This window comes from Rhinopithecus roxellana, chromosome 7 (genome assembly GCF_007565055.1).
Source record: "Rhinopithecus roxellana isolate Shanxi Qingling chromosome 7, ASM756505v1, whole genome shotgun sequence".
Lineage (NCBI taxonomy): Eukaryota > Metazoa > Chordata > Mammalia > Primates > Cercopithecidae > Rhinopithecus > Rhinopithecus roxellana.
Window position 1 is genome coordinate 95410885 of NC_044555.1, and position 16043 is coordinate 95426927.

Consider the following 16043-nt stretch of genomic DNA (forward strand, 5'->3'; position numbering starts at 1 on the left):
TGACCTCTCCCTTCTTACACCATCTGTAGCACTTCATTCTGTCTTATGGAGTTTAATGACTGATTACCATATAATACAGTGTATTGAAACTGTGGAAGTAACTGAAATTGTGCTGTTTGAAATTTTGGCAGTTCCACAATATCAGATTTTAATTTGTTAAAAAAAAAAAACAACATATTTTAGGCCATACGGGGTGACTCATGCCTGTAATCCCAGAATTTTAGGAGGCCGAGGTGGGCAGATCGCCTGTTCCCGGAGTTTGAGACCAGCCTGGGCAACAAAGTGAAAACCCCATCTCTACAAAACACGCAAAAATTAGCTGGCCACGGTGGACCACGCCTGTACTCCTAATCACTCCGGGGGCTGAGGCAGGAGGATCGCTTGAGCTGGGGAGGTCGAGGTTACAATGAGTGGTGATCACACCACTGCACTCCAGCCTGGGTGACAGAGTGAGACTGTGTCTCAAAAAAAATCCATTAAATAAATAAATAAAATAACATTTTATAACTGTAATAAAACAAAGCATGCACCATTCAAATGGGTTACATACCAAACATTAACACATTGGAAACCATCACTGATTATATTAATGGGTGCTGCCCAGTTAACTGTATGTCTGTGTGTGTGTGTGTGTGTGTGAGAGAGAGAGAGAGAGAGAGAGAGAGAGTAACAGAGAGGAGAGAGAAGAGAGAGACAGAGAGACAAAGAGAGCATGAATTATGTGTGCAGACCTGGAAATACAGGTTTTCTTGCTATTTCTATTTAACTGCAGAGCATCCTGAGATAGCAAGACAAAAAAGCTCTCACCCCATGATGTTCACTATTACATCAGGATTTTCTCAACACTGTATAAAATAAACAGAAATAAACTGGAGATTAAGACTTCTATAGCTCTCAGGCCAGGCATGGTGGCTCACGCCTGTAATCTCTGCACTTTGGGAGGCTGATGGGGTGGATCACGAGGTCAGGAGATTGAGACCATTCTGGCTAACAAGGTGAAACCCCATCTCTACTAAAAATACAAAAAAATTAACCAGGCTTGGTGACGGGTGTCTGTAGTCCCAGCTACTTGGGAGGCTGAGGCAGGCGAATAGTTTGAACCTGAGAGGCGGAGGTTGCAGTGAGCCGAGATTGCGCCACTGCTCTCCAGCCTAGGCGACAGAGCAACACACACACACACACAAAGACTTCTATAGCTCTCAGTTTCAGACGTTTATGTTCATTTCAAGCTCTTCCTTCTTACTGACTTTATAAATTACTGCTAAAATTTTGAATTATTAACAAATACATTGATATTTTTGGGGAGGGCATATGAGATTTAGTTTGGGGGAAAAGGGGTCTACTGTTGTAAATTTTGAAAAATGTCCTAATAGAGTTTCCCGTTTTCCTTCGTTATCAACAGCAACCTCAACATCAGTATCTAAGAGCATGTTCTGGATATCTAGTTGCATGCTCGGTGCTAGATGGTATTTATGCAACTTAATCATATCTAAAAGACAATATAAATCTCATAAATCTAAGGTTTGTTCCAGTCTTTAAGGGATCTGCTACACTCACAAACAGAGTTTAGAGATCTAGTCATTTTAAATTTTCTTTGCCAATCCTCTTCCCTTGGGTACGGAAAAATGGTCACTCAAAGTTGTACAGAGCAAGGAAAAATATCAGTAACATTTATTCCCTCCCCAAGAGAAAAATCTGTCTTCCAAAAGACCAATTCAGCCTCAGAGCCAGAGGTCCCAGACAATTCTGGGAAAGCCTTTCTGAGGTAAATGTTGTAGAGCTTTATGACCAGGGAAATTTCCACTGAATAACACCAACTCCCCCTCAATACAAGCAAACCAGACTGAAAGATAATGGCAAAGCAACCTTATTATTGTTAGACAAAGGGGAACTGGGACTTCACAGATGCCTGGGGTGGTGCTTTTGGGCATAGTCTTTAGTTGGGAAGCAGACCTCTAAAGGAAATCACAAAGGTAGGGCAGCAGAGGTAGAAGTGGTTTTGGGGAAACTGGAACAAGTAAGATAAAAATTCTAACTCTTTTTCCCTTAGGACACTTGAAAAACAAATTCAACAAATAATTAAGCATTTTTTTTCCCCTAAATTGTCACCCAAATAGGCTCACTACCCATTTTTGGTAGAGAGGCAATCACAATGAATGAGGGGAAAATAATAACTGCAATAGTAATAATTTTACAGTTGAAAATATATTTAATGATTTGTCATAAGGCCATAGTTAATAGGGGAGTTTGTGTTTGAACCTGGGAATATTTGGCTTTAAAGTTACAGCTTTCAATTTTTTAACCACTTCATAAAGAAATAGAAGGGGAAAAAATCAGGAAATGGACATCCAGAATTAAATACAGAACCTCCAGAAAGCTTGAGAATAGACGCATACCTCATGGCTTGCCTACATTTGATAAATGTGGAAGGACCAGATATATGCTGCAGGAGTGAGTCCTCCATGTATAAAGGGTTTGTTAGAGTACTGGACACAAAATAAGTGGCCGGCAATAACTATAATGCCAATCACAACCCACATAGAGAGATATATGGTAGTACAGGTATTAGGTAAATGCTCTGAGGAGTTACGGAGCAAGTAAGAGCGCAGAACAGGTTTGACTCTTTTCCTATCCTCCATCCACATCTCACAAAGATCTACCTCTCTCTTTCCTCTTCCCCCTCCTTGTGCTCTGACTATGGTGGCTTAGTACTTGACATAGTTCTTCCCACAGTGGAGTCGACCACAATGCCTGGCACGTAGTAGTCACTAAATAAATATTAGCTGAAGGGAAGAAAAAACAGTGAGAAACAGAAGGACAAAAGGAGAGGAGACTTAAGAAAAATACTAACTTAACTTCCTAAGAGAAGAACAATATGTCCATCTGTAGAGACAGCAGGAAGGCAAGGCAGAGGATGAAAAAAGCAGAAGCAGGAGTGAATATGCATGTCCTGTTAAGCCAACATCACAAGTATAACTGTGATGTAAACATCAGTTAAATGAGGACAAGACAGGAGATGGAATTGGATGGGTAGGCAGGGCCAGATCAGATACCCTATGGGTGTAGGTAGCTTTCACAAATGTTAGAGTGGCGTGATCAATTTGTGTTTTAGAATAAGCTCTTTGCTTTCAGAGAGGATGGATATCAGGAAAGCCAATGAGGAGACAGTAGAAATCTGAAACCGGAACAGTTAGGTGTGCTGTAGGAAGTCCAGATAAGAGATGATAAAAAACCTAAATTAAAGAGATAGCACAGTAACTCTGCCATTTGTTGGGTTTGTGAGCTTAGATAAATCAGTTAATCTCTCTGGAACGAGAATATTTGTCCCTCACAGGATTGTCTCGAGCAGCTAACGAAATAATATATGATAAAGTGCTTTGTAGACTTGAAACACTTGAAAACATATATATGTTACTATTTTGGTAGTGAAACTGGTATAAAGAGATGAGGGGGACAACTGAGAAATATGGCCATTGTCCCCAGGGATGTCCAATTTTTTGGCTTACTTGAGTCACACTGGAAGGAAAAGAATTGTCTTGGGCCACAAAGAAAATACAGTGATACTAACAATAGCTAATGAGCTAAAAAAAAATAGTAAATATATCTTGTAATGTTTTAAGAAAGTTTACCAATTTGTGTTGGGCCGCATTCAAAGGTGTCCCGGGCCATACGCGGCCCTTGGGCCACAGGTTGGACAAGTTTGTTCTAGACATACAATCTGCAAATGAGAGAGTCTTCTCTGACATCTCCCTTTCTCTCATCTTATCATACATCAGTTGTCAAAACTGGGAAATGATTTTTAATTCTCTGAGGATATTGGGGGGGTGGAAAGATGGGAGAGGAATTTAGCACCTACCTGGTGCATGGCATGTTCACATACAGCATCCACAATAATACCTCAAGAATAGAGTATAATATCATCATCCCTTTTCTGCTGATGAGAAAATTAAACCTTGGAGGGAGAGGGTCAGAAAAAATAATTATTGGGTACTAGGCTTAGTACTGGGGTGATGAAATAATCTGTACAAACTCCTGTGACACGAGTTTACCTATGTAACAAATCTGCACATGGTGACCCCTGAGCCTAAAATAAAAGTTAAAAAAAGGATTCATGGGTTCAAGAAGGTAGAGGAAAATGTGACCAGGATGATGAGAAGAATGGAAGTTTGTAAAATTTAAAATCCAAAAGGAATTTCTAGAAATGAAAAATATAATATCTGAAATGAAAAAAACACACTGATTAATATCAGATTAGACTCCGAAGAAGGAAAAATCAGTGAATATGAAGCTATAGACTTAGAAACTATCCAAAATGAATATGTGCTTACCATAGAGCAATCATACTCCTGGATACCTACCCAAGAGAAATGAAAACATGTTCACATGAGGACTTGAATATTCATAGCTTTGCTCATAATAATGAAGAACTGAAAACAACCTAAACGTCTATAGACTGATGAAGAGAGAATTAACATGTGATATATCCATTCCTTTTATTACTCAGCAATAAAAGGAACGAACTACTGATACTTATAACAACATGGACAAATCTCAAAAGCACTATGCTGATTACATTTATATGAAATTCTAGAAAAGGCAAAACTACAATAATAGAAAGCAGATCAGTGGATGCCTAGCGTGCAGAACGAGCGGAAGGGAATTGACTGCAAAGAGTGTAAGGGAACTTTCTGGGAAATAAATGTTTTTATTACAATTGTGGAGACAGTTATAAAACTGTACACATTTGTCAAAACTCAATATATGTTGTTGGAGGAGGAATATGGATGTGGTTATAAAAGGACAGCATGAGGGATCCTTGTTGACTTTGGTATCTTGACTGTGGCAATGGATATCCCAACCTACACCTGTGAGGACATTATATAGAACTAAATACACACATATAAATGAGTACAAGGAAAATGAAATAAGATCAGTGAATGTTATCAATGTCAGTATCTGGGTTGTGATATTATATTACAGTATTACAACTAGGGAAAAACTGGGTAAGGGTACATAGGATCTCTCTGTACTATTTTTTACAACTGCATGTGAATCTACAATTATCTCAACAAAAATTTCAATGAAACACTCACAAAGAAAAAAGAAAATTAAATCTCAGAAAGGTAAAAATGAGTTACTCTAAGTCACACAGCTAGGAAGTGTCAGAGGGCAGAAGCAGCATTTAGACAAAAGTCTGATTCGAGAGTGCTTTCTCTTAAACATTATATCACTGAACAGGGTTGATATTTTTCCATAAATTCAATTGCTATTGGAGTTAACATTAGTAATTTTTTTTTTTTTTTTTTTTTTTTTTTTTTTTTGAGACGGAGTCTTGCTCTGCCGCCCAGGCTGGAGTGCAGTGGCCGGATCTCAGCTCACTGCAAGCTCCGCCTCCCGGGTTTATGCCATTCTCCTGCCTCAGCCTCCGGAATAGCTGGGACTACAGGTGCCCGCCACCTCGCCCTGCTAGTTTTTTTTTTTTTTTTGTATTTTTAGTAGAGACGGGGTTTCACCGTGTTAGCCAAGATGGTCTCGATCTCCTGACCTCGTGATCCGCCCGTCTTGGCCTCCCAAAGTGTTGAGATTACAGGCTTGAGCCACCGCGCCCGGCCAACATTAGTAATTTTTAAGATAGACAGGGAGAAGGCAGTTTGTTGCGAGCCATTAGATGTTTACTCATTTGAAAGTCATCTATTGATCACTTATGCTCAGCCTGGCAGTATCCTGGACATCCTAAGTACAAGGTTGAAGAATGTAACGTAGTCATATAAGCATAGGAATCTTACCACCACATGGACGTGCCATCAAAGAGGCCCAAAGCTCCTTGGAAGCACAGGAGAAGGAAGAATAAATTCATTCTGAAGAGGTCTGGAACTGAACTGTTTCATAGAGAAAATTACATTTGGTCTGGGTATTAAGGATTGAGTAGGAGTTCACTAGATAGAAAAGAAAGCAGAAACAATAGAAAAGGATATTCCAGAGAGAGGGACTGCATATCCAGGAGCAAAGAGATGTGAAAGAACATAAAGTGGTTTGGGAATGGTGAGAAGTTCAGTCTGAATGAAGTGTAACATACACCATGAGTTTGGAAAGAAGGACTGGTAGGAAGAAACACACCAACATGAGGCTAGAAAAGTAGTTGGGCCAGAAAATGAAAGCCCTTAAATGTGCCAAACCAAGTAGTATGCATTTTATCCTGGAAGAAACAAGAAACCAATAAAGGTATGAAATCAGAAGATAACATAACTGGGTTTGTTGTTAGTAAAATAACTCTGGTGGCAATGTAGAGATAAGGATGGAGTCAGGAGGTAGAAAAACCAGTTAGGAGGCCACTGATGTATGAAGTTTGAAGCCAACAGCATATGAATGAAACGCCAGATTCTATAGATTTTTGGTAAAATTATCAAAACTTGGTGAGAATTTTGGAAATAATGAGAGCTGATGGCTGATTCTGTAGTTTCTTGCTGAAACTTGGTGGATGGTGATGACATTTAACAAAAATAAAAAAGATCACAACTGGTTGGAGTGTCATGGGAAGGAGAAGAAAACAATTTCACCTTTAAATATACTGTATTTGGGGCAATAAAAATAATAATAGCTGGCTCTGGTTAAGTGCCTATATTAAACTCCAGGCACCGTTTTAAGTGTTTTGTATATATCAACTCATTGAGAGACAGGTATGAGGGCTTAGTAGGCAATTGGAAATATAGATTTAGAGCTCAAAAGAGATGTCTTGGCTGGGGATATAAATTTGATAATCATCACTGTATAGGAGGCATAGTTAAAACCATTGAGGCAAGAAAACAGTAAAGAATTAAGTTTTGGAAAAATCCCATCATTTTAGGACAAGAGAGTGATAAAGATTGTAAATTCCATAACAGCAAAGTTCATGGCTAACTTATTCACCACTGTGTCACTAGGGCCTGGCATACCATCTGGAATATAGTTGTTGCTCAATAAATATTTGTTGAATGAATAGCATAAATAAAAAGATCAGAGAAGTATAAGGAGAACTAGTGAGGCAAGTTTGTCATAATCCCAAAAGACACAATCGTGAATGCCATAATCCCAAATGTTGAAATCCCAAAGATCAAAATCCCTAAAGTCTAAATCCCTAGAGTCTAAAATCTTTGACATTTAAAATCCTGAAAATCACAATACTGAAAGATTACAATCCCGAATGTTGAAATCCTGAAAACTGATTTCTGGGGAAGCATGTTTTTGGTTGCAGGTGGGATAGTTGTGCCATGTTAGTTGCATCATGTGAGATGGAACTATTTCCTTGTCAATGTCTTTATTCAGAAATTAAGTATGGTTTAAGGAGATGCATAATGGGTGCCAAGTTGACAAGGGGTGGACTTGCAGACTTAATTTTAGGTGTCAATTTGACTGGATTAAGGAATACCTGGAAACCTGGTAACGTATTATTTTGGGTGTGTCTGTGAGGGTGTTTCCAAAGGAGATTCATGTATGAGTCCCAGTGGACAAGCTAGGGAAGATCTGCCCTCATTGTGGGTGGGCACCATCCAATAGGCTAGGGGCTGGGAGAGAACAAATAGAGAAGGCAAATTGGTCTCTCTCTGAGAGCTGGGGCAGGCTTTTCTTCTGTTGCCTTGGACATCAGAAATTTGACTCCATGAAAGTGTATTATCACAATGTTGACTTTGTGTGTAAGAATTGTGTGTGTATGTAAAAATGTGAAAACTTCCTCAGTGAATGAAGAGATGTCTTTTTGTACACCCACATTTGTGAAAGATAAAATTTCTCAAGATCTTGGCTCTTTGGATGATTGCATATATGGTGATCACCTATGGTGTTTTTTTATCTATCTTGTCAAAAGATTTTGGTTGTTCATCAAGGTATTTCAGATGACTACAGTTACAAAGCTGGATGCACACAATTACCAACCATAGTGATATGTCTTTATACATTTTCCTTTTGACCTATTTCTTTGTGAATACAGTTCAACTACTTATAACTGTCATACACGTGTGACTATCACTAGTACATACTGTTTATCTGTACAAAACTATGTATGTTATTGTTGTCCATTTTATTATGTAAAGTGACCTTTGGAGTGTTCTGTTGTGTTTTATGTTTCTCAAACAACTATCCTTTTAAAAATGTAAGTAAATATCTTTTAAATAATTTTTAAAATTACTTTTTCCAGAATTTTTTGGGATTTTGGTCTTTCAGGATTTTGACATTTAGAATTATGGGATTCGAGATTATTTATTTCAGGATTATTACCAGCTCCCTGGTGAGGTATAATGTCTTAAAAAACAAGAGGAGGTCAGGTGTGGTGGCTCATGCCTGTAATCCCAGCACTTTGGGAGGCTGAGGCAGGTAGATCACCTGAGGTCAGGAATTCAAGACCAGCCTGGCTAACACAGAGAAACCCCATCTCTACTCAAAATACAAAAATTAGGTGGGTGAATGGTGGGCACCTGTAGTCCCAGCTACTCAAGAGGCTGAGGCAGGAGAATCACTTGAACCTGGGAGGTGGAGGTGGCAGTGAGCCAAGATCGTGCCACTGCACTCCAGCCTGGGTGACAGAGTGAGACTCCGTCTCAAACAAAAAAAAAACAAAAAACAAAACAAAACAAAACAAAACAAAAAACAAGGGGAAAAAAAAGTATCTGAGTGACTGGGAAATGTCAGATAACACAGTGAAGTCAGATAGAACGGGGACTGCAAATAAGCCATTGGGTTTGGTAATTAGGCAGCCATTAGAAGCTTGAAAGAGGGCTGTTTTCCTGGAGTAGACTCAGTTGAGACTGTAATAGGTTGAAGGGTAAGTGGTTGGTGACGAAGACTAGACAATACCCAGAAACTTAGGGGTAATGCAGTTGAAGAGGTTAGAGTTATTAAAGAAAATGAAGTGATTATTTTTTAATTCACTGTTATAATGGAGAATTCAATATTGTTTATAGAAGAAAAATTGAAACCCTAGGAAAGGGATAGATTAAAGAAAGTAAGAGAGTTGATAATTGCTCTTAGCTAATTTTCCCATTACCATTTTCCCTTGAGCATTTAATTAGACTTTAAAACAAGTAAAAGCCCTATGATCTGCCTCACTGGGACATTCAGGCAGATATAAAGGACTTAATAGTTTAATATAACCTGATGTTATCCCACGATGTTCTTTTTATGTGTGTATGTCTTGTCACCTATACAGCATAAGACAAGTCTATACTCCAAGTATATTACTGTATACTGCTTTTTTTCTTTTTCTTTTGCTTTTTTTTTTGAGACAAGGTCTAGCTCTATTGCTCAGGCTGTAGTGTAGCGTCATGATCTCAGCTCACCTACAACCTCTAACTCCTGGGCTCAAGCCATCCTCCCACCTCAGCCTCCCAGTAGATAGGACTATAGGCGTGCACCACCATGCCCAGCTAATTTTTGTCTTTTTTGTAGAGATGGGGTTTCACTATGTTGCCTAGGCTGGTCTCAAACTCATGAGCTCAAGCACTCCACCTACCTTGGCCTCCCAAACTGCTGGGATTACAGGCATGAGCCACTGCACCCAGCCATACTTTTAAGATTATTCTAACAGGGAGCTATGGTGTGTGCCTATAGTCCCAGCTACTCAGGAGGCTGAGACAGGTGGATTGCTTGAGGCTGTGGTGTGCCACAATCGCACCTGTGCTAAAATTATGAAATAATCCATATAATTCAGGCAAATAAAAACCAATATTAATAACTGAGGTCAATCAGTTTTATTCTATTAATGAGATAATAAGGGAAACAGTATACTTTACTCCAGTCATATGACTTGATTATGAGCTTACAGAATATATGAGCATGTTTACTGAAGACTCCAAACTATGCTTAAAAATTAAAAGATTCTTGGCACTTAGAGTCAACACAATTCCCCCCATGCCTGAACAAACATTAGAAAGTGATTTTGTAAAAACAATTTTCTTGAACTAGAGGTACTTTTTTAATGCCATACTTTGGCAGTCTAGTGAAACCTACGCACTCCTTTTTAGAATACTATTTTTTTTTTCTTTTTGAGACAGGGTTTCACTCTGCTGCCCAGGGCGGAGTACAGTGGCTATTCACAGGCACGATGATGGCGTGTCACACCCTCAAACTTCTGGTCTCAAGCAATCCTCCTGCCTCAGCCTCCTCCTAAGTAGCTGGGACTACAGGCACACACCACTGCACCCTGCTAGTTTTAGAATTATACAATGAAATACATGGGATTACAATGGAAACTGATTACATTGAAATATAATCATTAAAATATGTAATAAAACAATTTTTGATATGGTTATATATTTCCTTCCTTAGTAACACTTTAGATAATAATATCTATTATCCCCTCCTCTTTTATCTTAAAATATATTTGAATTTGACCTGTAAATAATGTAAATGTATTATCATCTATGGATTAGCCATTTACAGTCACTTGATGATTTACTTGATAATGTCCTCATACATTTCTATCAGTATCCTTAGTCATCCCAAGATATATATACATATTATATATTTATATATACACACATACACACATGTATATTATATGTTGTGATTTTTCATAGCTAGCTGATATAGGATATTTGCTAGCAGGTAAAGTAGAAGAGTACTCTAAGGATTTATAGAGACACAGCCCCAGATAATGCAAATATTCCTCTTGATCTTTAGAACAGGAAGAGATTGTCTCCATCTCTGAACTCCCTTTACATAATATTCATATTTTGATGACTGCTATAAGACTGAAAATCACAACAGAAAGGACCTACCTGGGCATGTTACAACTTTAAAGAAAGAAGTTGATATTTCTATTAGACCTTGATTTGAGTGCAGCTAAAGGCATTTTACCCATGCTCTTTGAAGAAGGGACAATAGAAATGTTTTCTCTCCTTACCCTCCTCCCAACCCAAATAAGTATCCCCCTAGGCTTTTGACTTTAAGTATGCTTGATTGTATTAGACCTTTTCCTGACAGCTCATTTGGAGGGGGCAAAGTGTGAAGAAAACATAAGGATCTGACTACTTCGGGATATATATTTTTTCCTAGATATGTTGACTGATGGTGAGATTTGTATTTTTCTAGACTTTTCTCTAACACGATGCAAGTACATGTTGATAATAACTTATCATTAAGCATTCTATCTTCTAAGGAACACAATGACCACCATTGTCTGAGAAAGCAAATTCCTAGAGAGTTAGGAACTATGTTTAAATAAATCTTTGCATGCTGTGCTCAGTCTAGCACAGCCCCTTAGGTAGTTAGGAGCTTAATAGCCAAAGACAATTATGGATGTTCTGAGATCCTAGACTCTATTTTATGCAGATAAATTGTGCAAATATTTCACCTGAATGAAGATCATTACTCCTTTAAAATAAATTTAATGGAAGCTCATTCTTTAACATGGATTTTAACATTTAGTTTTCCTTTACTTTATACAGACGTGCTTTGTAAACTCGGGAAAAGGAAGAACCCAAAAGCCCCTAAATGACCCAATCTTTAAATGCTTGCCAATATTATTGACAACTTAATTATCACAGTAAAGAGACTTTGTCGTAGCAAAACGCAACATAGTTCTTGACAAACTATTTTTAATAACTATTTTCATTAATATTAGTCAAACATGGCACAGAGAATTTGAATGTTTAAAACAATCCAAAGGGTGAAAAACACAACAAACTCATGAGGGTAAACTGGAATTGAGTGTAGAAGATGAGAACCAGCTCGTACAGATGAGAATCCAGTGCAAAGTGTGTAAAAGAAAAAACAAAACATCCCTTCAGAAAAATCATCTTCTGATAACTTATTCTGTGACTCTCTTTGTATTTGTCATTTTCTCCAAAACTGAAAAAAATAGCTTTACAATGTCAAAGATATTGTGCATAAGTAAACAACAAGTGAAGGAAGTGGCTCTGTAGTTAAATAAGCCAAAAAATAAAGTATTCTCTGCGGAGCTCAAGGTCTATTTTAGACTTACCATGGTCAATCACACTGACACAGCAGGTGACATCATAAAACAATGAGACAGAGTCTAAAACTCATAAACCAAAGCAGTGCTTAATTTTGGAGACTCATTTCAATACTTGAAAGAATTGCAAGCATTAAAGTGGTTTTTAAAGGTATTAAGTGACAGGATGCAGTGCTTGTGAAGTCTTCAGCTATCTGGAATGATCTGTAGTGTTTTTCTCAAAAGTACACTGAATAAAATCAGCCAGAGTCTAAAAATAAAAGTTTCGCTTGAGGGTATTCTGCCCAAGCATGACACTTACAAGTGGCAAGATTCCTGGATGAATTGTTAACTAATCAAGTCCTGGCATTTTCAATTAATGTAGTATTGAGCCTGAAGGTAATACATAACTAAACTTGTATATTGAAGGAATAAGATGGAGAAGTACACAGAGTTTTAGATCAATATCTTTGCTTATGAAGTCAAGAATTTACTTACATAGGAACTGATGTTGAGTTAAGGGGTCACAAGATGTTGGTATTCAAGTTTTCTGGCATCATCCTCTCTTTATAAGAGAAATCACTTCACTCTGGTATTTTCTTAAAGACATCATATGCCAAGATAAAATAATCCATTTTTTCATAAACGCATTGGGTGATTTATTAGGTTGAATTAAGTATGGCTCTATAATAGTATTTAAAAATATTTAAAATATTAAAAAGTAGCGCCAATCAGTTAAAACGATCAAAACCCTCAAGATAAATATTTGGAATATATATTCATCAGTCATCTATATAGTGAATGGCTTTGGGTATCATTAAAATTTTTTTAAAAAATACTGCAGTGAAACAGTATTCAACAACTGAACAACTTCATATTCAAACTCAACAGTTTGTATTTCTGTCAGTGTAAGTAGCTAGTGAAACTGGAAAACTGCAGCATGTTTGATTATTTGGGTCACTCCATCTTTGTGAAATTATCCTAGTAATTCCACTGGAGATTTCTCTACTTTCTGGGACCCATTAAACTTTTCTTGACCAAATGTCTTCAGAAATTTCTTTATCTGCAGTCCCTAGTTGATTTGATAGATGACATCTAAACAGCCTATCAAATGTTAACTTAGAATTTTTTTTTCTGTTATAACAGCTTTAACTTTTAACTTTCTGGTGATGCAGAAAACGAGTAAGAGGACACATCAGACAGAAATTGAACATCACCTAGTGGTATCAGTTCAATTCAGGTAGTTAAAGAATCCAGATGTCACCTGGTACTGTCAAAGGACTCTAAGCATGTACTGAAGGTTCATTTCCATAGTATCTGGGGCACTTTCAAGTTCCACTCCTTGTGCTCTCCTCCCACTTTCAAACTAGTGTGCCAACTCAAGTTCCTGAAGACCAGGGAAAATTATGTTTCTTCTGCTGCGGAGATTGATGCAGAGGAAGGCATCAGATGCTAGTCATCTTAAGTCGTCTGGGGAAGAGGCTCAGAAATGCTTGCATCTTGTGTCTTCCACTTTTGTTTTCCCTACCCTTTACGAAGTTTTGGAAGATACCTTGGTCCCGAAAACACTGACTTGACACCGTGCTATTCCTCTTCAAGAATCTCATTAAGTCCCACTAGAAAGGGGAGTGGTGGGGACTCTGTCTCGCAGTGAAACTCTCTGCAACCCCCTAACATAAATACTAGAGATGGGCATGGTGAGAGGGTCAAAGGAGGGGGAGGGAAAAGGGTCGTGAGAAGAGACTCACCGCTCCTGCCAGTTCCTCGGTCAGGCACAACGTAACCAGGAGCAGCCACAACCTGAAACGGGAGGGACGGTGAGTGCTATGGGCTCTGTAGGCTTCGAGTTTGTGCGTCTGCCTGTAGCCCTCCGTACCCTTTTGGATGCCTGCTCCCACTTTCTCTGCAGTGACAGAAGTACAAGTACAGTCCCGGCCTGGCAAAGTAACCCGAAGTAAGAAAGAGGAGGGGAGCTTGGGGCAGCAACAGCTCACCCAGGGTGCATGCTTGCGGCTCCTCCGGAGCTGGGTCCCGGGAGACTGCTAAGCGGCTCCGCGGCCCGGGCTCATCGGGGCTCTGCTGATGCTTAGAGGCTGTTTCCTTAGTCAGGACAGAGTAGGTGGACGAAGTAGCTCAGTTTGGAAGAAATTAAACACAGCTTCCAGAAAAGAAGTGCCCCAAAGGGAAACAGGCTCAGCGGTGCCCGTTACAACTTGCAGCACTCAGGAGACAGTTCCATGCAGCAGGAGAGGAAGGAATGGAGGGGAAAGGGGCGGGGCTGTCTGCTGTCAATCATCCCCCCTACCTTGGGCAGCCGGTAGTCTTTCTCACTTTCAGGCACCTTTCCACACAACAGCCCTAAGTATCTCCACAGCTTCACACACAACCCCTTAGAGACCGGTACACTAAGACCTAAACAACTGTGCATCATATACTTTCAACTTTGCTGTTAAGTTACACATAAAGAGACATAAGCATACTATTCCCACATAGACAGATGGGCCCGAAAGTGCCCTTGCACACATGCCCAAATGCATACAACACTGATTCAAATTGACTGTACACTAGGCTCTTGGGAAGGGGAGACAGTTTCTGGAGTTGTAAATCAACTCTGAGCTAAGCAGAACCTAAGGATGAGTGGGCCCTCGTGAAGTAGACCCAAAACCTTGAAATACTCTAAAGTGGTTAATTCTAGGGAGATAGAAATGTTGTGAAGAATTCTCCATCAAATTCTTGAAGATTCTCCAAGGAGTTCGCAGAAAGTATTTTCTGATCCTTCTGTCACTCAAAAAAATCTATATATCAGAATTATCAAAGGACCATTCAAGTCTACTTTATTTGGGAGATATCGATTCAGCTGCCATCAACTCTATTTAAATATTTCCAATTAAGTGTTTGTATTAATTCTGAGAAACACTGCACTAAAGTTATTTAATTCCCTGCCCTAAATATTCCTGCAACACAACTACAATGAGAATCAATACCTTTTACATTAGCTTAATATAAGAGGCATTAATTATGGCATTCAATGCAGCTAAACAAAGAGATATAGCTGTATTAGAATAACATTATACCATAGGGTCATTACCAATACCTGCTGAATGCTCCCAAATCTTATATGTATACAACACACATAAAGTATTCACGCACATATACTTGTTTATTTTCTTACTTGTTTATAAGCATATACTTTATTTATTCCCAATATTTTCACATCTTCTGCTTGTATATAGAAACTCTCTGTTCTGTGAGCCGCTGGAAAGTAAAGAAGACCAGCAGCTCAGGGAGCAGCGACCAAAATTTGTTTCTAATGATTAACAATAAAAAGCACGGCCCCTCTGAGATCCATCCGCTAAAAAAATAGTCCCAGTTTAGGTCTCTTTGTAATTGGCTTTGGTGCTCACACCAATGAGAGTGGAACTGAGCCTAGAAAAGTAGTATCAAAGGAAGGTGCAAATGAACGAATAGAAAAGCTTCCCGGTTGGACTCATGGTGCTCAGTCAACTAGTCTGGAAGTTTCCCTCCCCCAAATAACTGAGCGTCACTCCCTCGCAGGTTGCTGGTGCAGTCTAAAACTGTGGCGGAGTGATACTCAAATTCCCTTGTGCTGGTGAGGCGGCGGGCCGTTCAGGGGGAAGAAAGGGAGGAAAGTAGATCTGTAGGAACTGAGTGAAGAAAAAGTTTGTAAGTCTGGACAGAAGGGAAAAGTTCTCCTCAGAGACCGGCTTTGGGGAGGGGAGAGGGGAAGGAAGAATAGCTCCTTCTTCTTCTTCTTTTTTTTTCTTCCATTCTTAAAAAGCTTCTTTCTCTTCACCCAAGCCTCACTGTCCCTCTCCGGCTCTAGCTCTCTCCATATAAACCCTCAAGATTATGCCAATAGGTTAGAGCCAGCCGGGAATTTCGTGCGGGTGCTGAAGGAGCTGCGGGAGCCGGAGAAGAATGAAACTGCGTGGAGTCAGCCTGGCTGCCGGCTTGTTCTTACTGGCCCTGAGTCTTTGGGGGCAGCCTGCAGAGGCTGCGGTAAGTCCTCCCTCCCCTCCCCCGCGCCCATCACAGCTCTTTCACACTGAAATTACCTTTTTTTTTTTTTTTGGTCCCTTTATCTTCCTTTCGGCCTTGA

General features: G+C 39.2%; 2 protein-coding genes across 8 annotated transcripts in view; one reads left to right on the forward strand and one right to left on the reverse strand.

Annotated features, from left to right (window-relative positions):
* Positions 1–15210, reverse strand: part of COL4A6 (collagen type IV alpha 6 chain) — a 298746-nt gene extending 283536 nt beyond the window's left edge. For 2 of the 5 annotated variants that reach the window (XM_010358974.2, XM_010358973.2), the window contains exons 1-2: positions 13918–14162; positions 13672–13723 (exon numbers count right to left, since the gene is read on the reverse strand). In XM_010358974.2, the coding sequence (XP_010357276.2) occupies positions 13672–13723; positions 13918–13928 (63 nt within the window). In that variant the 5' untranslated portion in view covers positions 13929–14162. Of the gene's footprint in view, positions 1–13671; positions 13724–13917; positions 14163–15095 lie in introns of those variants that run through there. The other 3 variants (XM_010358971.2, XM_010358972.2, XM_010358969.2) reach the window with 3 other exon arrangements.
* A 329-nt stretch (positions 15211–15539) lies between these two features.
* COL4A5 (collagen type IV alpha 5 chain) overlaps positions 15540–16043 on the forward strand; it is a 298599-nt gene continuing 298095 nt past the window's right edge. The window contains exons 1-2 of one of the 3 annotated variants that reach the window (XM_030934587.1): positions 15540–15607; positions 15804–15943. In XM_030934587.1, coding sequence (XP_030790447.1) covers positions 15863–15943 — 81 coding nt within the window. In that variant the 5' untranslated portion in view covers positions 15540–15607; positions 15804–15862. Of the gene's footprint in view, positions 15944–16043 lie in introns of all 3 variants that reach the window. The other 2 variants (XM_030934588.1, XM_030934589.1) reach the window with 2 other exon arrangements.